The following is a 21,339-nucleotide window of genomic DNA, read 5'->3' as shown; positions in this document are numbered from 1 at the left end:
GTGGGAGTGTGGAGCTATCAATTTCCGAGAAAGTATCTGTGCCCGAGGGTGTTGGAGGCAGCATTGTGGGGCCACTGGTTGAGACTGCCCATAGAAGACTAGTTAGTCTGCTCTTTTGATAGAGCAGGCAAGAGACAAGAGCCTGATCTCAGGAGAAGGTGATAACGAAAGGGGTTTTAGATAAGCTGAGGTTAAAGAAATTAAAGTAATTGGTAAGAAATTACATTTGGGGCCGGGCGCAGTGGCTCGTGCCTGTAGTCCCAGCACTTTGGGAGGCTGAGGCGGTCGGATCACGGGGTCAGGGGTTCGAGACCAGCTTGGCCCACATGGCGAAACCCCATCTCTACTGAAAATACAAAAATTAGCTGGGCGTGGTGGCAGGCACCTGTAATCCCAGCTTCTCAGGATTACAGGAGAATTGCTTGAACCCAGGAGGTGGAGGTTGCAGTGAGCCATTGCACTCCACCAGCCTGGGTGACAAGAGCAAGACTCCATCTCAAAAAAAAAAAAAAAGAAAAGAAAAAAAGAAATTACATTTGGAAGATGAAGGAAGAGGGATCACACTTGAGTCTGGTTTCCGATTTGTGTAGCTCGGTGGGATCAAGATTGAGGCTGCAGGGGCAGAGCAGATTAGGAGAAAAAGCGGTGAAGACTGCAGTTGTTAGGGGTGCAGTTTTAGAATTTTCTCATGGTTCTGTGCAACATTCAGATAGAGACGGCTCATAGGCTGTTTAAGATGCGTAGAAGAGAAGCCTGGGGTGGAGAAAGAAAAATTTGAGTTATCTGATCATTGAAGCCTCAGTAGTGATTGTGTTAGAAGAGAATGAGGCTAGACAGAGAGCCTGGAAACATGAGAGTAGTCGGGGTTGGCAGAGAACAATGCTTAAAGGATCCTGAGCAGCAGTTATTCCAGAGCTCAGAAGCAGACCAGATGAGACAGCTGTCTTGAGAGGTCAAGCAGCTTTGCGGGACCGAGGAAAGATAGAGAATGCTTGTCCTTTGGCTTCAGCAGATTGGAAGGAGGCCCTGGCTGAAAGCCCTTGTCTCCTCTGCAGTTTGAGGCCTGGAGGCTGGAGGAGGAGTGATAATGGTGGAGTCAGAGAACTAACTAGGGACACAGTGCCTTGCACAGTACTTTGTATATGAAAGGGAAGTCTAATAGACATTTATCAAGTGAATGGACATTTCAGGTTCACATTCAACTTATTCTGCCTGTCTCCTACCTCCACCCCAAATCTCCCTTGTACCATAAGGTATTTATGGCGTATTTGATACCCTGATACTTTGGGTTCACTTTTGGTTAGAGAGCACTAACTAGTACCAGACGATTATCATCTCTTTTGATTTAGGTCTATATTGGACAGTATGAAATTAACTTAGAAGTGTGTTGCTCAGAATAAACCCTTCCAACAGCTTCGGTGCGAGGATCATGTATGTATAGATTATATGTGGCTGGATTTAAGCACACACTTAAAGAACGTAGACGTTTTCTTTGATGATACTATCTTTGTGATTTGTCTCACTTCCTGGAACAGGAGGGCTCTAACTCCATGAGGACCCCAGCATTATTTCTGTAATTGTTTGTGAGAAGGACTGAATCCCAGAGCATTGCCTTGTTGCTGACCTTTCAGTATGGGGAGGTGAGTGATGGGCCTAATCACCATGAAACATGAAATCTTGGAGACACAAAAACAGGTCTCAAGAGGAAAAAAAATCTAAATCGCAAGTGAAAAATGTGAAGTTACGCTGTGCTTCTGTTTAATACATTTTTTCTTCCAGGACCCAGTGAGGTATTTTCATGCATGAAGCACTCTTCAAGGTGAAGAATAAGGAAATTAAGTGTAAAATAATAAAATTTATCCCAAAGGCAGTGCAGCTTTTTAAAAGCCAAATCATATTTCTAGAATGAGCCTCTCATTCTTGACATAAACTGAGGGGAAAAGTTCCTAATTATTTGCAGAAATGTCTTGTAGGAATATTTCTAAAAGCACAGGACATAGAAAACTCATTTATTGACTTTGTTATGGGGGTGTTGTTAAAATGCTGTTTTCTCCCATTCCTCGAGTCATCTGGGAGAGATTTGCCTTGGACTTCAGTGTTAAGCAAATGTGCTCCTCCTAAGCTATTTGTGTATTTCTGGTGTAATGGGCAGTGAACTCAGTCACATTTGCAACAGGCCCACCTTACGACATGCGTTTGTGTCCATACTACGTTCCCGTTTGGTCTCATCAGCCTCATACCCGATTTCATGATCAATTGATATATTTATATTACTGAACTTATTCTTGTAAGCTGTCTCTAATTCTGTATTTATTTTGGAACAAAGCAGGGTAAAATAAAAAACCTACATGATACTGTCAAGAAAAGGGGAAAACACAGAAGTGTCATAACCATCAGGGCCTAATTCTCATTTAGATGGTTTTGTGATAATGGGTTGTGTAGCTGTTGTATAGCACATGCAAGGTGCCAGTATACAGATACCTATAGATAGGGAAATCCAGGTAGCTCAAGCCAAATATCTTATTTTAGGATCACTTTAGGTGAAGGAAGCCTCATTGGAGCAGATTCCTTTAAAATCTTTTTCTTTCTACTTTCAGGATTGGCATCTCCTGTCTTTTTCCTGCTTCTTGGCATTTTAGCATATCTCCAGTAGGGTGTCCTCGAATTCTGAATACCAATTTACGCCAAATTATTGTCATTAGTGTCCTGGCTGCTGCTGTTTCACTTTTATATTTTTCTGTTGTCATAATCCGAAATAAGTATGGGCGACTAACCAGAGACAAGAAATTTCAAAGGTAAGGGATAAAAACATTTGCGTTCTAGACCAGAAGCCGTACCTTCTGTCTTACCTGTTTTAGGCTGCTGGAACGGAATTCCATAGACTGGGTGGCTTATCAACAACAGCAATTTGTTTCTCACCGTTCTAGAGGTTGGGAAATCCACGATCAAGGTGCCATAGGTTTTGTGTGTGGTGAGGGCCTGATTCCTTGTCCTGAGATGAGGAGGTCTTCTTGCTGTGTCCTCACATGATGGAAAGGGGCGAGGGGGCTCCCTGAGGTTTCTGCCCTCATGAACTAATCACCCCCCCTGAGGCCCCACCTCCTAATAGCATCACATTGGTGATTAGGTCTCCAACATACTAATTTTGGGGGTCCGCAAACATTCAGACCGTAACAATCATTTCGTGACTTCACGACGTTTGGCTTTAGGTTGGAATTTAAGGAACTGTAGGAACTAGATTCTGTACCATATACATCATGGCATGAACAGTTAAACCATTTGAAGCTAGTTAACTGCTAACTACCAAATCCATATCATAAGAGGCCCTGGAATAATTATTTATGCGTAAGCGTCTCCTGTAACATATTATAAGCTGATTTTTGAGTTGGTAGTTTAGAAGTAGAATTTTGCATTTTGGAATTTGAACTTCTGTAAAGGAGGGTGTGTCTGATTTAGATGATCTTTATCATTATCACTTGTTTTCTTTTGACTCTTCAATTATTCGACAGTTGTATTAACGTTGTAGTGGGGCTGCTACATAGCTTAGAAATTATGACTTGGTGTTCGTTACATTTTTTCTGTTAGACATAAGATGATATTCTCTAAATCAAAGCATACGTGTGTTTCTATCTAAGGTACCTGGCACGAGTTACCGACATTGAAGCTACAGACACCAATAACCCCAGTGTGAACTACGGGATCGTGGTGGACTGTGGCAGCAGTGGCTCTCGAGTATTTGTCTATTGCTGGCCAAGGCATAATGGCAATCCACGTGATCTGTTGGATATCAGGCAAATGAGGGATAAAAACCGAAAGCCAGTGGTCATGAAGATAAAACCCGGTATGTAAATGAGAGTATCTTCTCCGCCGGCATCTTTCATATCATTCCCTTTCTGCACCGTCATAGCCCTGAGTCAGATCTCACACCGGGACCTGATGGGTCTCCTTGTTTCACTTTCTTTTCCCTTTTGTGTCCATTTTGCATAGGGTGACTAACACCTTGATAAAACATCCAAACAGACATGTGTTTTTGTCTCCTATAGCATTTTAATAGTGCCTTACTCATAGTATCTACTCAGATGGTTGCTGGTTGGCATTAACTATGGAGAGTTTTTTCCTGTTTAGTAGTCATTGGTCTCTATCGCTAATGACAAGGTAATTTCAGATAACTCATGAAAATCTATAATATATTGGCATATATTTTTCATTTTTAAAAATTGCTGGCCAAATATAGTTCTAGTCATCTAGATTGTTTGGTGAGTGTGACCACAGAACTTAGAGCTAATAATAATTATGTATAGTTTTTAAAGATACTATAATTTCCAAGCCAGTATGACATGTAAAACTTTAGATTTGGCTTCCTTATTAGGTAATTTACGTCAGTGGTGCTCTTTTTTCTGTGTCATCACCATTTCCATGGACAGCAGCTTCTGTCAGGAGCATTTAGAATAGGAGATACCGGGAGGGCCTTGAAACAAGCTTTTTATGTCTTGATAGTTGATCACTGATTTCAAACCGTGGACCACTGATCTTAATAGAGATGCAGCACTTTTATTTCATCTTTCTAATGTATTAAAGTAGTAAAATATCAAATGCAAACAATCCAGGAAATTTATCTTGTAAATTATTAGAGAATATTGATAAATAATAATTTTGTAGTTTATTATCCCCATTTCAGAAATAAAATTTAAAAGGATGTTCAGGTTAATGTGAGAAAAATGCATATCCTCATAGAAGAGTCTCCAACCACATAGAATGGTGACCCCTTGAGTCCTCATTCTTCGTGGAATAATTCAGACCCCACCTCCTCCTCCAGGCAGTCCTCAACAAGTTGATTATCCTTTGATGTGTGGGCAGCTAGGAACCAGCATATTACTCAGAAAATCTAAAGTCTGTACCTCACTTTTCAAGTTAAAGAGAGAACCTACTCTATGTCTATATACCAGCATTATTTTATCAGAGTACATTTCCGTGTAATTTTTTAGTGAGTGTCTTTTAAGTTTTAGTTGTATGTATTTCTACCCCTTAAATTTTTATGTATCCCTAATCTAGAAACATTTTTAGTTAAATTAATATTGATCAAATAAAAAATTTATGAGAAAACTAAAAAAATAAAGCATTTTGCATTTCATCTAGCTTCACATACCAGGTCCCATCATTGACTAAACAGGTCTCATGGAAAAAGATGAAAACTTCCATGCCTTGGAGTTGTTTAGAACAAAGGGTCAACTACATTATCATCCTAGAGTATATATGAAAATCTCATTAAAATCAGGCTTAACATGGGTCTCTCTTGCACTATACAAAGTGTATGAAATGGAAGTCAAAATACCTTTTGATTGCACTACTCTGTCCTCAAGCATGGATTTCCGTGTATAGCATTGCAGCGAAGCTCTAGAAATTTCCTTCATAGGGTCTGGGTAGTTTAGGACTTTAACTGCATTGAAATTGAATTGTATGTGGCGTCAAAAGACTTATAGTTTGGTTCATTTTTTGCTAATTCCTTTGATGAATCACTTAATCTTTGTGGGTTTATAATTTTCTAATGTGTGAAATAAGGAATTTTTAGACTTCTAAAGTGCCCCTCATTTTTAATATTGTAGGCTAAATGACACCTAGAAATATTCATTGATGTACTCATTCATCAGATACATGCTGGGCACCTGCCATTTGCTAGGCACTGTGTTAGGTGCTGTGAATATAAGTTTGAATAGACACATTTTGTGCCCTTGAGAAGCTTTCAGTTGTAATGAGACAGGCAAGTAAATAGGTAATTTTGATATGGTGTAATGAATGTACATCTAGCAAAAGGAAGTAAGCATGGAATTTAACAAGAGTCGTCTTCAGGGTTCTGTTAGGGTGACTTCCATGGAGGCTGGAGCCGAGTGGGTATGCAGGAATTAACCAGGTGAAAAGGGATAGGGAGGTGGATGGAGAAGGCTCTTCCTGGTGGTGGAGTTTGAGCAAGGCCCTAAGGCCACAGTAACATGCACTATGGAAATGTTAGTTCAGTGTAGCTGAAGGCAACGGAAGAAACATGGGAAGAGATAAGGGCGGGTGAGTTATGCAGGGCAGGATGTGCTGTTCTGGAGTTGAGCCTTATCTGGAGGGCACTGAACCACAAAAGAATTGGAAGTCTGAAGAGGCATCATTTGGGTAGGGAATGGTGGGGAGATGGTCAGGATCAGAGGGTGGGATGTGCTGTGGCAGGCTGGCAGAAGGTGTGTCCAAAGGGATGAGGAGTAAAGTCATGTGAGAGGCACCGAGGAGAGGGCATCTATGAAACCCAGGTTGTGTGTTGGGATGAGGGAGAGGGACTTCATTTAAGGCCCTGGCTTGGGCCTCTGGGTGCCCAGTGCTGATAACCTCGGAGGGAGGTAACCAGCAGTGAGACCAGGTTTGTAGCGAAAGTTGAATTCAGATTTTGCCATGGTGTGTTGGGGGTGGCTGTGAGGACAGGGACGGGCAGTGTCTGGTGGACAGTTACCCCACGCTCACCTGGAGGCTAATGAGCGCTGCATGGCCGGTGGCACAGTTAGGAGTTCGTGGCATGCTGATGGTGATAGCGGCCTCAGGAGGTACTGAGCTCACCTGGCGAGATGGGGAGCACGTTTCTTGAGGGCGGGCAAGAGCCCGTCCACATGGCAGTGACACACAGCAGATGCTCAGTCAGGTCTGTGTGCTTTGATGAAGAAGAAAAGGACATAGCACTGAATAGTGCCACCAACATTTAAGTAAGGTCTGCAGAAGAAGTTGCTAGAGGGATAGGAAAAACTAAGAAAGTGTAATGTGTAGCATGATTTCCCCAAAACTAGCCACTCTGAAGAAGCATCACATGTTATAGCTAAAATATCTGCTTCTTAACTAAAGTATCCTGTTTCTCTAGGCATTTCAGAATTTGCTACCTCTCCAGAGAAAGTCAGTGATTACATTTCTCCACTTTTGAACTTTGCCGCAGAGCACGTGCCACGGGCAAAACACAAAGAGACACCTCTCTACATTCTCTGCACGGCTGGAATGAGAATCCTCCCTGAAAGGTGATCCTCCACAGAAAGGCAAGGGTGAGGGTGGGCTCCTGGAGGGGGGAGGGGGTGTTCTCCCCCTCCTCCTCCTCCTCTCCATCATCATCGTCATTGTCAAAAGGAAAACATTCAAAATTCTTTCTTCAAATCTGGAATAGTATCAGAACTCTTCCTTTAGCCAGAATCTACCAAATAGTCTTTAATTGACTTAGGACTATAGTCAAGTGTAAAGTTGTCATTTTTAAAAATCTGATCTATTTTATGTAGTTGAGGAATGCTTGCAGTTGCAGTTTTACATCTAGATATCACATAATTCACACAACTTGTTCGTTTTGAAAATTCATTCCTAATATCTTTCTAATGAATTTCTTTGTTTTTAAAATTAACTGTTTCATACAAGATATACCAGAGCCCTGGTTTGTTTTTTGTTTTTGTTTTTTTGTTTTGTTTTGTTTTTTGTTTTCTAAACAGAATATATCAAGCTGTAATCTTTTGATTTGTAAATGTTTTTGTTGCCTGACAGCCAGCAGAAAGCTATTCTGGAAGACCTTCTGACCGATATTCCCGTGCACTTTGACTTTCTGTTTTCTGACTCTCATGCAGAAGTAATTTCTGGGAAACAAGAAGGTTGGTATATTGGTCTTCAGTTTAAAATTTGGGATGCTATTCCTTTAAATCCTCCCCATTTTCACCAGCGTACCCTTTGTTACACTCCTATTATCTTAACATTTGGGAAATAATAGACTTGAAATATTATAATTTTTAAATAACTAAACCAGTTTCTTACATGACTAGTCTTTATTGCCCAAACATTAAGCCACTGAAAAATAGCTATTTGTCTTCACCACATGTAGGGACATAGCTTGATGTAAACTCAACTTTGATAGAAAAGGCTTGTGTGCCTTGCCTCAGTTGTGTGGCTTCCTGGGACTTTGATCATTATTAAGCTGTTGGAGCTTCTTCTCAACTTTGGTACACTGAGAAATATCAAATCTTTGTTCTATTTTCAAAGAAATGATTCTCCTTGAGAATGAAATGTCAAGTCAATGAAATAATTTGGGGTATAGCTTGCTAGAAATGTATACCAAAAAGTATTTCAAAAGTCGTCTGTCATTTCAGCATTAATACTTCCTATGTGAAAGACACTGTAGAAAATACAAAAATGGGGTGAAATTTACACATTGCCATTCAGCTGCTTACAGGTCAAATGAGCTACACAATTAGCTGTTCTATGAGAGTTTTAGGTACCAGAAAAAAGATAGGAAAAAATATCACAGGCGTTCTTAAGAGGGAGGCATTTTTTTTTTTCCAGCTAGGGCCATGTTGGAGAAAGTGACATCTGAACTGCACCTCAAGGGAGGGGATAGTTCTTAATAGAACGTGCCAGAGCATGGGAAGGGTGGGGCTCTGAGGGAGGGGCAGGAAGCACATACCAGGCAGAAGAAAGGACTTGACTCAGGACAGGTTGGAAAGAGGGTACTGTAGACAAAGAAACACAAATGTTTTAGTGTGGGTGCTGGGCCTTCTGGAAGGAGTGGCGGGAGTGTTAGCGATTGGCTGGCTCTTGAATTGTCAGTCCAGGAATTTGGACTTCTTTCTGTAGAGGAGTCCAATGCAGAGAGTAGAGCAGGTGGCAACAGAGGAATAGGGTTATGGATGGATTAGATGGGCTTCCCCCCATCTGTAATGGTTCGAATCAAGGTGGCAATGAAAACCAGGTGTAGGGAATGTGAAAATAGAATCAGACTTGTCAGCTGAGTGAATGGAGAGATAAAGGAAAAAGGAGAAGATACCTTGAAATTTTTTTTCGTTTTTTGTTTTGTTTTGTTTTGTTTGAGATGGAATCTTGCTCTTTCGCCAGGCTGGAGTGCAGTGGCGCGCTCTTGGCTTACCGCAACCTCCGCCTCCCAGGTTCAAGCGATTGTCCTGCCTCAGCCTCCCGAGTAGCTGGGACTACAGGCGCCTGCCACCACGCCCAGCTAATTTTTGTATTTTCAGTAGAGACGGGGTTTCATCTTGTTGGCCAGGATAGTCTCAATCTCTTGACCTCATGATCCACCTGCCTCGGCCTCCCAAAGTGCTGGGATTACAGGCATGAGCCACCATGCCCAGCCAATACCTTGATGTAAAACTTGGCAGGTTTAACATCATAAAAGTGAAAATTCCAGTATTTTGAAAGAACTCATAAATTTCTAAAGAAAACTAGCACCTAGCGTATTGTATTTTCAACCTATGTAGATGATATAACTATAAGCATTAAAGTTGAGAGTTCTTGGAAAGCCATTTGGAGTAACAAAAACATCAGTAGCAAGGTGTTATTTCAGATGATTTTACAGGTTATCAGGGAGTGAAATAAATGAGATGTTTGTACAGACTGCCCTGATAAGAGTTACACAAAATGTTTTACAATTTTTTCTTCTCTTCACCCTGTGAAATGTCTACAGGTGTGTATGCTTGGATTGGCATTAATTTTGTCCTTGGACGATTTGAGCATATTGAAGATGGTAAGTGTCATGTTTCCAGCAAATGTATCTAGTTGGAAATTGGTGCTTTTCTGTTTAATCCAAAGGCTGAAAAAAGCTAAGCTTTGTGACACTTCTAAGCGTGTAGGAGTAGAATGAGAGGAGCTGCAGTTGAACATAATTCAACTTGATTTTAGTTGGAAGGAGTAGACTGGGTTTGCCTGAATATGCTTGAAATAGACCATGAAAAGAAGGTGACTCTTCAGAAGAGCCCAGTTCTCTGGATTAGTTCTGTTCCAATGAACACTTTCTTTTCTTTCCAGATGATGAGGCAGTTGTGGAAGTTAACATTCCTGGAAGTGAAAGCAGTGAAGCCATTGTCCGTAAAAGGACAGCGGGCATTCTTGACATGGGCGGCGTGTCGACTCAGATAGCGTACGAAGTCCCCAAAACTGTAAGCTTTGCGTCCTCACAGCAGGTCATTATCTGTACAAATTTCCTTCTGTTTGGTTTGGTTTTCATTTAACATGTGTCCATCGTTCTTGTTTTGTTTTCTGAGTCTGAACACATCTTTACTGTGCTTGCTGAGGTGCCGCCTCTCAACCCAGGAGAAAGGAGACAGGAGGAACAAGGCAGACCTCAGCTGAGCCGCTTGTGTGTGTTCATTGAAATCAGCTGGTTTGTTTTCTGACTGTAGTTTTTCTTTGGTATATACGCAGTCGCATGCTTGAGTTTCTGTTTATGTTTTCTCTTCAGTCACGTCTTTTCTCAACAGGTTTTATAAAATGTAACATAATAATATCTGAATTTTTTAAGTTAGAATTGGGGGAAATTCTTTTTTTTAATGATTCAGACGTTGAGCTTCCTTGGGGAGGATTGAGGTTTGTATCCACTGCTTCCACATCTTTCGACTGGTGGTTTACCCGAACTGTTCTCCACCCGGTTCTGTGCCCTCTCAGTTGCTGCCTGGGCAACCTTGTCTAGAGAACCCCGGCACCGTTTCCAGATGTATTTCTGAATTAATACACGTCTTTTTTACTCCATTTGTGTTCAGCTGTAGATTAACACCAAAGCCTAGCTTCCTGCATTTTCCCCTCAAAGGTGGGAGGCAGCATGGCATGGTGCGGAGGGGAGGGTTCAAAGTGAGACCATGGAGCTAGACAGGCCTGGGTTTCTTCATCATCCTCCTCACTAGTTATGGGACCTTATGCGAGTCATGTACCTTCTTTTTTATTTTATTTTTTTTTTGAGATGGAGTCTCGCTCTGCCACCCGGGCTGGAGTGCAGTGGCCGGATCTCAGCTCACTGCAAGCTCCGCCTCCCGGGTTAACGCCATTCTCCTGCCTCAGCCTCCCGAGTAGCTGGGACTACAGGTGCCCGCCACTTCGCCCAGCTAGTTTTTTGTATTTTTTAGTAGAGACGGGGTTTCACCGTGTTAGCCAGGATGGTCTCGATCTCCTGACCTCGTGATCCGCCTATCTCGGCCTCCCAAAGTGCTAGGATTACAGGCTTGAGCCACCGCGCCCAGCCATCATGTACCTTCTTTAAGCTGGTTTCTTCATCTGTAAATGTGAATGAAAGTACCTACAACATAGGGTTGTAAGAAGGTTTAAATGAGATAATGCATCCAGTGTATCTGTGCACTGCCAGGCAGCTAGTATGTTCTCAATAAATGTTACTGACATCTTTATTAAGCTTCTTGGAAAAATACTTTGTAAATTCAAGTATTAGAATTTGTGTTTCCTACCTCCCATTCCAGACATGCCTCTAAAGACTGTTATGCTCTTTGTAAAAAAATCATGTTTTCCCCTCTCAATATAAAGTTAAAAAAATACATAGAAATAATGTTTGGAACAAATACTGAAAAATCAAGATTAAAAATTTCCCCTGGATTCATCACCTAAAAAAGCCCTTGTTAGCCTTTTAGTGAATTTCCTTTCTTTTTTTTTTCTACTCATAGTTTTAAAAAATATGGTTGTGATAATCTTAGTTTATGTGATTTTTGTCCTTTATTTAACACTGCCTGAGCATGTTCCTCCATAAGCTATTGATTACTGTAATTAACCTTCCCTTGTTAGTGTATATTTAGATGACATCTAGTTTTTTCTGCCATAGAATGACAAAGGACATATTTGCATATAGAAACATTTCCATGTTTAGGTTTATTTCCACAGCATAGGATTACATAAATAAATAATGTCAAAGGGTATGAACTGTTTTGCTCACTTCCTCTTTCAAAAAGTCGTAACAGTATCACAAATTTGCAGCCCATCTGAAATTTCCTGAATCAGAATTGTCATATTGAATTATGAAGGATGCTTAGAAGGGTCTTTGGGAAGTGCAGAAGCAGATGTTTTTGTCCCTCTTAGATGAGACTGTTTTTAGACCCTTCTTTTTAGTAGAAGGTTAAAGTAGCTTAAGCTATTAAAGTTTGTTATGCTTATGTTTGCAGGAAGAAGTAGCTAAAAACTTGTTAGCTGAATTTAACTTGGGATGTGATGTTCACCAAACTGAGCATGTGTATCGAGTCTATGTGGCCACGTTTCTTGGGTTTGGTGGCAATGCTGCTCGACAGAGATACGAAGACAGAATATTTGCCAACACCATTCAAAAGAACAGGTAAAGCACCTTTCACTCCTTGGCAGTCACTTGCAAACCTAGGTCTCCCCTCCTAAAAAACAGACCCAGGCAAAGCGGGAAGAACTCAGTTAGCAAAAGTGTGTTGCACTGTTAGCTTTTTATTCCCCCACTAGCTGAGCAGGGAGAAGAGATGAAAGCACACCAGGGTCCTGCCTTCGGCCCTCTGTCCCACGTGCCCTGAAGGAGGTACGTGCATGTTCTCTTGTCTCTCACCCGCATCTCAACTGATGGATTAGAAATTTCACCATCAGACTATAGAATAGTTTGGAGCCCTGGGTGGTGCTACTCATGATTCAGAGTCCTTGGAAAACCCAGTATCTGGAGCACTCCTGGTGTCCTGGAGGCCTCAGGTAGTGTGTTGTCTTGTTGTTGCTGAGGAGATTGAAATATGTGATGTTCTGGAGACTATGGATGAACCAGCCTGTGTAGCTAGTTAGTGGATAAAAACCATCGTGAAGGGAATTATTCAAGAGAAGTAAATTATCTAGAAGAGTCAGAGTTAGTGGCTTTTAAATTTAGCAGTGAAGCTTTAAAAAATGAGTGTATGTAGAATTGTGGTATAGAAAATATATAAAACAAAACAGCACTCTATTGGTTTAAATTGACTTTATAAGTGTAAGTATATAGCAATTATTTATTTGAAATTTGTAAGAACAGAAAAGCTATTTGGATGAATACAAACTGGGGTTATGTAAGCTATCCTATTTATTACTGTGTTTTATTTGTTTATTTTGATGAAACAATTTTGAGGGGAAAAAATCCTAATTCATTGAGCTAAGAGATTGTATACTTCATTGATTAATCTTAGTAAACCTGTGAAGGCCTGAACTTGAAAAAAGACCAAGTTGGAACTATTCAGTACATTTACCACAAAGCCATGTGTGTAAATAGGAAAGCAGTAAAAACCTTTTCCTATATCTGAATAGTTTTAATTATAAAATTGGTAGTCCCATGGTTTTGTATTTTTAATTGGTATTTAGCGTATCTTGGTATAATAATTTTTATAGTAGTCTTAAACTAGAAATATTTTATAAACAACATTTGAAATATATTTTTTCCGAAACCTTAATTTTTACTCATTGGTTTTAATGTCAGAAAGCTTTATATAATGGATAGTTTAGTAGTATTTCTTAATTTAGATATAGGACAACTAAAAATAATAGCATGAAATATATATTTGACTACTGTTTGACTTTTATAATAATTACAAATGTTTCATATATCATGAATTGAGCATTGAAGTACACATTTATCTGTTTGCCATTTGTAGTGGTGATTAATTTTTTTTAATTAAGTGAACATTTTTATGGCAAAGACCTTAATTTATTACATTCAACTGCATGATGAGTAACCCTGATCTGAGGAATGCACAACTTGTGAGTGAAGTGAAAAGTGAAAACTTGACTGTTGGTGATGAATATTGAATTCTGACCATGCTTAACTCTACCAGTTCAACACCTGTCAGGCCCCTGTGATTTCACAGTATCCAGCACCAACATCACTTGACATTTCGTGAGCTCCTCTCTGTTTCTTATTGCTTTAAGGCGTGCATACACAATGAGATGACAGATGTTCACTCCCAGAAATTTCATTAGCAAGTAATAAGCCTAGTGCCTTTCAGTTAACAAAACTAATGTTTATTTTCTACAGGGCTTCTCAGAGCCCATCATGCAATGGAAACTGCTGTCTACTGCAGTTGGGACCCATAGCTGATGAAGAAAAAAAATAACTTGAAACCGAATCATAAAAATAGAGCCAGGCCTTAAACATTCTGTCTTGCCGGGCACGGTGGCTCAAGCCTGTAATCCCAGCACTTTGGGAGGCCGAGACGGGTGGATCACGAGGTCAGGAGATCGAGACCATCCTGAGCTACACGGTGAAACCCCGTCTCTACTAAAAAAAATACAAAAAACTAGCCGGGCGAGGTGGCGGGCGCCTGTAGTCCCAGCTACTCGGGAGGCTGAGGCAGGAGAATGGCGTAAACCCGGGAGGCGGAGCTTGCAGTGAGCCGCACCACTGCACTCCAGCCCAGGTGACAGAGCTAGACTCTGTCTCCAAAAAAAAAAAAAGGAAAAAAAAAAACACTCTGTCTTAACTTCTGTATTCATTTGCTAATCTTCTGCTCTGAACCAAGGTCTGTTTTTAGACTCCGTCCTTTCTTTGGCATGTACTGCACCCCTCATTGAGATACCAGTTTGTCTTTGTTTAAGGAACACTGAGTTCTTAAAGAGATTTGTAAAGCAGTTTGATACCAAATCTTTTTAGACGTTTGCTAATTTTTCCCAGTTTTAAAAATCCTGCCCACACCTGGTTTGATAATTTTCTAGTAACTTGACCTTAGTTTTCTAAAGCATCTAACCTGCTTTGCCCAGAACCAGATCTTGTCACAGTCACGTTCCTTCCATCTGTATTAGGTAAAATCACAAGCACTAGTGGCAGAAGTGGGGCTGGCAACAGCACAGTTGCCTTGTGCCCAACAACTGGGAACGTCAGGCCCAATTGCCGGGATCATCAGGTAATCGGATAGGTTGTCTAACTGGACTCTGGTAGCCTGTCTTCTGCAGACAAGTTTGTATCCTGACTCTCCAAGAAAGTCTTAAGTGCGTATTTTCCTAACTAATTATCTCGGAACCCTTTTCTGTTCCACAGACACCGTCCTGCAGGTCTCGTGTTCCACAGAGCATATTTTGAGAAACACTAGTTTGCAGCCACTTCTTGAAAACACAGTTTTCTGTAGGACTCACGATAAAGTTTCTTGTTTTGCCATAGGCTCCTGGGTAAACAGACTGGTCTGACTCCTGATATGCCGTACCTGGACCCCTGCCTACCCCTAGACATTAAAGATGAAATCCAGCAAAATGGACAAACCATATACCTACGAGGGACTGGAGACTTTGACCTGTGTCGAGAGACTATCCAGCCTTTCATGAATAAAACAAACGAGACCCAGACTTCCCTCAATGGGGTCTACCAGCCCCCAATTCACTTCCAGAACAGTGAATTCTATGGCTTTTCCGAATTCTACTACTGCACCGAGGATGTGTTACGAATAGGGGGAGACTACAATGCTGCTAAATTTACTAAAGCTGCAAAGGTACCCTTGAGAGACGCCGTCTGCTCCGCATGCTTTTGAGAGACCAGCGTGGACGGTGACGGGTTGTGTCCTCACTTCACACTGGCAGGGAAGGATGGAGTGTGGAAGGCTGCACTGCAGCGTGTTGGAATCCTGTTCCCTTTGCTTGGAGGGAGGTTGAATAGTCACAGCAGAAGTAAAAAATGTACTGTAAGCTGACTTCTGCCCACCACTCCATTAGCTACCCTGGTCATCAGTTACCTCCAAATTACAGGGTTTTATGTCATTTTTGTGCTTTGCTGCCATCTGACAATTCTCCTACTAGCCTTCCCCCTCCCTGACCTGCCAGGACACTCCTGTTCTTGCGTTCTCTCTGCCTTCCTGACACACCTTAAACTTAGGTGATGCCAGACTTCCACACTTGGCCCCTGACCTTCAGGTTCTTGGATGGTCTCATCCATGCTCAGGGTTTGCTGCTGCCTCTCAAGAAGAGGCTCCAATCCTGACCCCTGCCCGGTTGCCTGCTAGATTCCACAGCTCCAGACAAACCCACCATTTTCTCTCCATTCTGTTCCTGTTGTTCTCTCTTGGTTAGTGGCATCACCAACCATCCAGTCCCCCTCTCTGCAGCCTAGGAGTCATGGACTTCTCCCTCTAACCAATTCATCTCTCCCTGTACACCCCAGTGTAATCAGTCAAATGTAATATTTTATCTCCCAAGTGTTCCCCAAACCTATCTCGAAGCACAGAGCACTGTATGCTGTAATCATGTCAAACAGCTGGCTTCCCTCACGCTCTCCACGACTTCTCCTCTGTATCCATGTTCATGTTCCTGAAGCGCCTATGCCGAGCCCTTTCTCTAGGCCAAGTGCTTTTTCCTTGAGCTCCCTGTCACACACCCAGGCCCATCTCCCACATCTCTCAGCAATGTCTTCATCCTTTAAATAGAGGTCAGGATAGTAGCCACCTCGAGGAGTTAAGTATTACATTGAGAAGATGCACTTACACAATGCTCAATAAAAGTTACTAATATTGTAACAAATAACTTCAGGAAATAGTGGGATCTCTTTCCCTTCTGTTAAAGACAAAAGCCTTTTGTAATGATTTTCCCAGTAGCTTGTACTGTGTCCTCCGCAGATAAAGGATTTAGTTTGAAGTAGTTAAAATACTGCTTCACATTTCCAAAAATGTATGTCTGTACCATGCAGTCATGGAGGGAGAAACTAAACAGTTTTGGAGAGGTTGGTTATGTACAGCAAAGCTCTCTTTAACAATACCTGGACGGAATTTTAAGGCAAAGCATTGTGTTTGCGAATCAGTAAGTATTCCCTGAGTGTTTGTGTATATCTTGCATTTATTGTATAAGTTAAGCTTGTGTGTTTCCTAATGGGAAGGATATGCTTGTTACAAATATAAATTTGGTAAACCATTTTTAAAGTGAGAATTTTAATAATTTAGTAGTGATTTATTTTGGTGAATTTATTTTCAGGATTATTGTGCAACAAAGTGGTCCATTTTGCGGGAACGCTTTGACCGAGGACTGTACGCCTCTCATGCTGACCTCCACAGGCTTAAGTAAGTGCTAGAAGGTCAAGCCCAGGGCACTCTTAAGAACCATAATTCACTGTTGGCCCCACTGGCTGGCCACACCCTGGCCTCAGTCCAGCTTCTCCTCACTCACTGTTCTTCCCATCTACCCTGGACCCCTTTCAAACGGTACAAATACTTGTGCCCAGACATATTCCATATCTTTTTTGTTTTGGTCACTTTTACTGTCTCTTCCCCCTGAAATTCCCCTGTTCATACCTTTGCTTGTTCAAGTCCTGCCCAGACATCAGAGTCCAGTCAGAGGCTGTCCCTTTCCAGTCTTCCTCTGTCCCCTCAATCAGACTTCATCCCTTTCTCTGAGTCTCAAGAATTCATCCTACTTCGTTAATGCATTTATCATGTTCTGCTTTGTTTTTCTCTTGCTTTTTAAAAATCCCCTTTCAGGCTGGGCGCAGTGGCTCGAGCCTGTAATCCCAGCACTTTGGGAGGCCGAGACGGGTGGATCACGAGGTTGGGAGATCGAGACCATCCTGGCTAACACAGTGAAACCCCATCTCTACTAAAAAAATACAAAACACTAGCCGGGCGAGGTGGCAGGCACCTGTAGTCCCAGCTACTCGGGAGGCTGAGGCAGGAGAATGGTGTAAACCCAGGAGGCGGAGCTCGCAGTGAGCTGAGATCTGGCCACTGCACTCCAGCCTGGGCGACAGAGCGAGACTCTGTCTCAAAAAAAAAAAAAAAATCCCCTTTCATCGTAAGTCACTTAAGTGCAGACACTGTATCTTACTAATTATTCTATCTTATTACTTGCTTAGCACAGTGCTTGGCCAAAAGTAAACCTCTAATAAATATTTAGAGTCATAGAATATCAGAGCTGAAAAGAACCTTTCTACCATCTCATTTTATAATAAACTGAGGTACAAAGAGGTTGGAACCTGCTCAGTATTCATTCAGGGAATGAATGGTGAAATGCCAGAGGGAAAAGAAATCTGTCTCAGGGATATATGACATTACGCTGAGACCGGGTTCATGCACTAATTATTTGACAGGTGAACTGCTCCATGTTGTGGGACTAGGGATGTGAACCAAGTACATCAACCTTGAAACGCATGCAGTTGGTTTGGGAGAGCCGGCCTGAGGAAGCCCCTGCCCCAAGGCTGCCCGGAGAGGGAAGGATTGTCTGTGTGCCTGCCGTCTTGACAGAGCGAGTCAGTCTGACTTGCCTTTGTGCTTGCCGTTTGTAGGTATCAGTGCTTCAAATCGGCCTGGATGTTTGAGGTGTTTCATAGGGGCTTCTCGTTTCCTGTCAACTATAAAAGCTTAAAGACTGCCTTGCAAGTTTATGACAGGGAGGTTCAGTGGACCCTTGGAGCCATCCTCTACAGGACCCGCTTTCTACCATTAAGGTAGGGCTGTGAATTTGGTAATAAGAATCTGCAGTTACAATCACAAGAACAGAAAACCAAACACCGCATGTTCTCACTCATAGGTGGGAACTGAACAATGAGATCACTTGGACTCGGGAAGGGGAACATCACACACCGGGGCCTATCATGGGGAGGGGGGAGGGGGGAGGGATTGCACTGGGAGTTATACCTGATATAAATGATGAATTGATGGGTGCTGATGAGTTGATGGGTGCAGCACATCAACATGGCACAAGTATACATATGTAACAAACCTACATGTTATGCACATGTACCCTAGAACTTAAAGTATAATAAAAAAAAATAATTAAAAAAATAAATAAATAAATAGAAAAAAGAAAAAAAAAAATCTGCAGTTACAGTGCTTCATGGCAGCTGTGGCTTGTGCCTGTTTGAGGCATTGCTGTTAGAGCCAGCCACGGCAGAATTGTGGGGACAGTGGACAGTGATGCTTGCTTTTGGTCTTGCCCCCTCCCTACAAGTGCTTCCTCCCTTCCCACCCTACCATCCCATAATACACAGCCCTCCTGTCCTCCTGCCCTGTGTTTGGTTATTCTCAACTGTCTGTTCCCCAACCCTGGTAAAAGGTCAGTTCCGGCCGGGCGCGGTGGCTCAAGCCTGTAATCCCAGCACTTTGGGAGGCCGAGACGGGTGGATCATGAGGTCAGGAGATCGAGACCATCCTGGCTAACACCGTGAAACCCCGTCTCTACTAAAACATACAAAAAACTAGCCGGGCGAGGTGGCGAGCACCTGTAGTCCCAGCTACTCGGGAGGCTGAGGCAGGAGAATGGCGTAAACCTGGGAGGCGGAGCTTGCAGTGAGCTGAGATCCGGTCACTGCACTCCAGCCTGGGGGATAGAGCGAGACTCCGTCTCAAAAAAAAAAAAAAAGTCAGTTCCGGGGTTCTTAACCTTTATGACTCAGGCCTCTTCTCCAAATACTGTTTTTAAATGCATGTATAAATACATAGGATTACAGAAGAAAGCATCATATTGAAATAATATTCACCAAAATATTACAGAAAACAAGTTTGTGATACTATAATATGTGTTCTTCTTTATTAACATATTAAATAACAGGATCTGGCAGCAGAATTAGCACTTTCTGTAATTTGTGTAGTCAATGAGCGTCAATGATATTTTGAGGCATTAGTGATACCATAATGTGATGTGAAAGATCTGTGATTTTCATTAGTAACAAAGTTGCAGGTGCTGCCAACGCTAATGATCATTTGTTGTCTGCATTTCTGGTCAAAGAAATGCTACATTCAGTCAGCACTTGGGTATAACAAAGATGTGCATTTTCCCCATTCACGTTTGCAGATCCGCTGTCAGTTGACCTGTGGTATGAACCTGAGTTACCAGATAGATGAGATATTTGCTCTTCCCCTCACCCCCTCCATTTAATGGAGCATTTCTCAGCAACCTTTTAACTGGGTTAACTGTAAAAATAGTGAGTCGTGGGTGTTACTGATCACAAGCATGCAGTTTGTTAACACGTTGACTACTTTGTATCAGCAAATCCCTCACGACTCTTCTAAATTCCTCTGATTTTGGTTACCCAAATTATAATGACAGACTTCAGAGTATACTTTCAGGTGTTATCTCATTGACACTTAGAAGTTCCCTGCATTGGGCTGTTCTGTTCTCCATTTCAGAGGTAGGGTTGCAGTTCCTGAAGTACAGCTCTGGGGCCTGGGCCCTGCCATCCCCCTCTGCACCGTGTCCACCCCTTTCCTTGCTTACTGTTTGTTGTTTGGTGTTCACATGGACAGAGACATCCAGCAGGAGGCCTTCCGGGCCAGTCACACCCACTGGCGGGGCGTCTCCTTTGTCTACAACCACTACCTGTTCTCTGGCTGCTTCCTGGTGGTGCTGCTGGCCATCCTGCTGTACCTGCTGCGGCTGCGGCGCATCCACCGGCGCACTCTCCGGAGCAGCTCAGCCGCCGCCCTCTGGATGGAGGAGGGCCTTCCCGCCCAGAATGCTGCGGGGACCTTGTGATCTTGTGATCTTGTGATCCGGCTCATAGCTCCACGAAGACTCAAAGACTCGAAAGGAAAAGCCATTTTTGCCTCAGGGTTTCTCCTCTTTATTTTCCTGTGGTTTTGTTTTTTATTTCCCTTTTTTGTTCCTCCAAACAAAAACAAAATCCACTGTTTGTAAGCCCTGCTGTCTAGAAGTATTGCATTTAGCCATTTTGAGTACAGCTTTAAATTGAGGAGTGGGGAAAAGGGAAATTCACTTGATTTTTGCTGCACAGGGTATCTGCCAAAAGTAAATGAGATTTCTGAGGTTTCTTTAAGGAATGTTAAATGTAAACAGATGCACTTTGATACCGGAGGGAGGTGGAAAGCCACATTCTGTCAGTGGAGAGAGGACTGAATAGTGATGCTTTTATAGAACCAAAAAACTTCCTGCCTGAAATGATAATCCTCTGTTTTCTCTGTCTTGAAAGCTCTAACCTGAAGAGGGTGATGTTTATTTTTTATTTATTGTTCAGGTCTGTTACTGTGTATGTTTTCTTTGCAAATTTAAATTTTTTAAACCATGTATATCTAAAACAGAGAAATATAAGCACCAGGAGATAACCATTTATAAAAGTGATAGTGAACTATCGACTAGAGCTTTGTGTGAGTGTGTGAAAAATCTCCAGGAACCAGAGTGAGGGGAGGCAATGCTGGTTCTTCAAAAACACACACTTCAGAATTTACTGGTTCATTTTATTTGGAAAAATCCTTGTTAATATTATCTTTTCCTCACCACAGATAATTACTCTCCTTATTCCATATTTCAGTGGCATTAGAACACTTTTTGGTTTTGAAAGAATTGGAAAAATCCTAGTTTCACCAGTTTCGGTTTTATTGGAACTAGAGCACATGCCCACTCCTTGCTCTTCAGTATTTCTCAGTGTTTCTGCTTAATTGTGCCTCAATTTCTTCCAGCTTCCAATTGGTGTTCCCTGCCCCACCCTCCTTAATTAAAAGTCATCTCAGCTTTTAATCATGCTGGGAGACCCCACGCACAGCCTGCCAAGTGCTCTTCCTCACTGCTTTGGCTGAGGCTGTCGTTGTCAGTGCCACTGTAAATCCAGAAGGAAAGAGTCTACATCCAATACAGAAAATAAATTCACATGTGAAGGAAAAAAAAAATGACAATTTAAGC

At 42.0% G+C, this 21,339-nt stretch overlaps 1 protein-coding gene across 1 annotated transcript; it reads left to right on the top strand.

Annotated features, from left to right (window-relative positions):
* Positions 1-1,530: 1,530 nt before the first annotated feature.
* ENTPD4 (ectonucleoside triphosphate diphosphohydrolase 4) lies at positions 1,531-20,330 on the top strand. Its single transcript, XM_011939861.1, has 12 exons — positions 1,531-1,640; positions 2,598-2,795; positions 3,636-3,841; positions 6,887-7,037; positions 7,546-7,649; positions 9,467-9,526; positions 9,808-9,938; positions 11,937-12,103; positions 14,894-15,218; positions 16,687-16,772; positions 17,990-18,151; positions 19,950-20,330. Exons 1-12 carry the CDS (start codon positions 1,633-1,635, stop codon positions 20,176-20,178), a joined length of 1,827 nt encoding a protein of 608 aa, XP_011795251.1. The 5' UTR covers positions 1,531-1,632; the 3' UTR covers positions 20,179-20,330.
* Positions 20,331-21,339: the final 1,009 nt, after the last annotated feature.

This window comes from Colobus angolensis, unplaced genomic scaffold (genome assembly GCF_000951035.1).
Source record: "Colobus angolensis palliatus isolate OR3802 unplaced genomic scaffold, Cang.pa_1.0 Scaffold184, whole genome shotgun sequence".
Taxonomy (NCBI): Eukaryota; Metazoa; Chordata; class Mammalia; order Primates; family Cercopithecidae; genus Colobus; species Colobus angolensis.
Note: the sequence above shows the minus strand (reverse complement) of the source record. Positions and strands in the feature narration are given on the sequence as shown.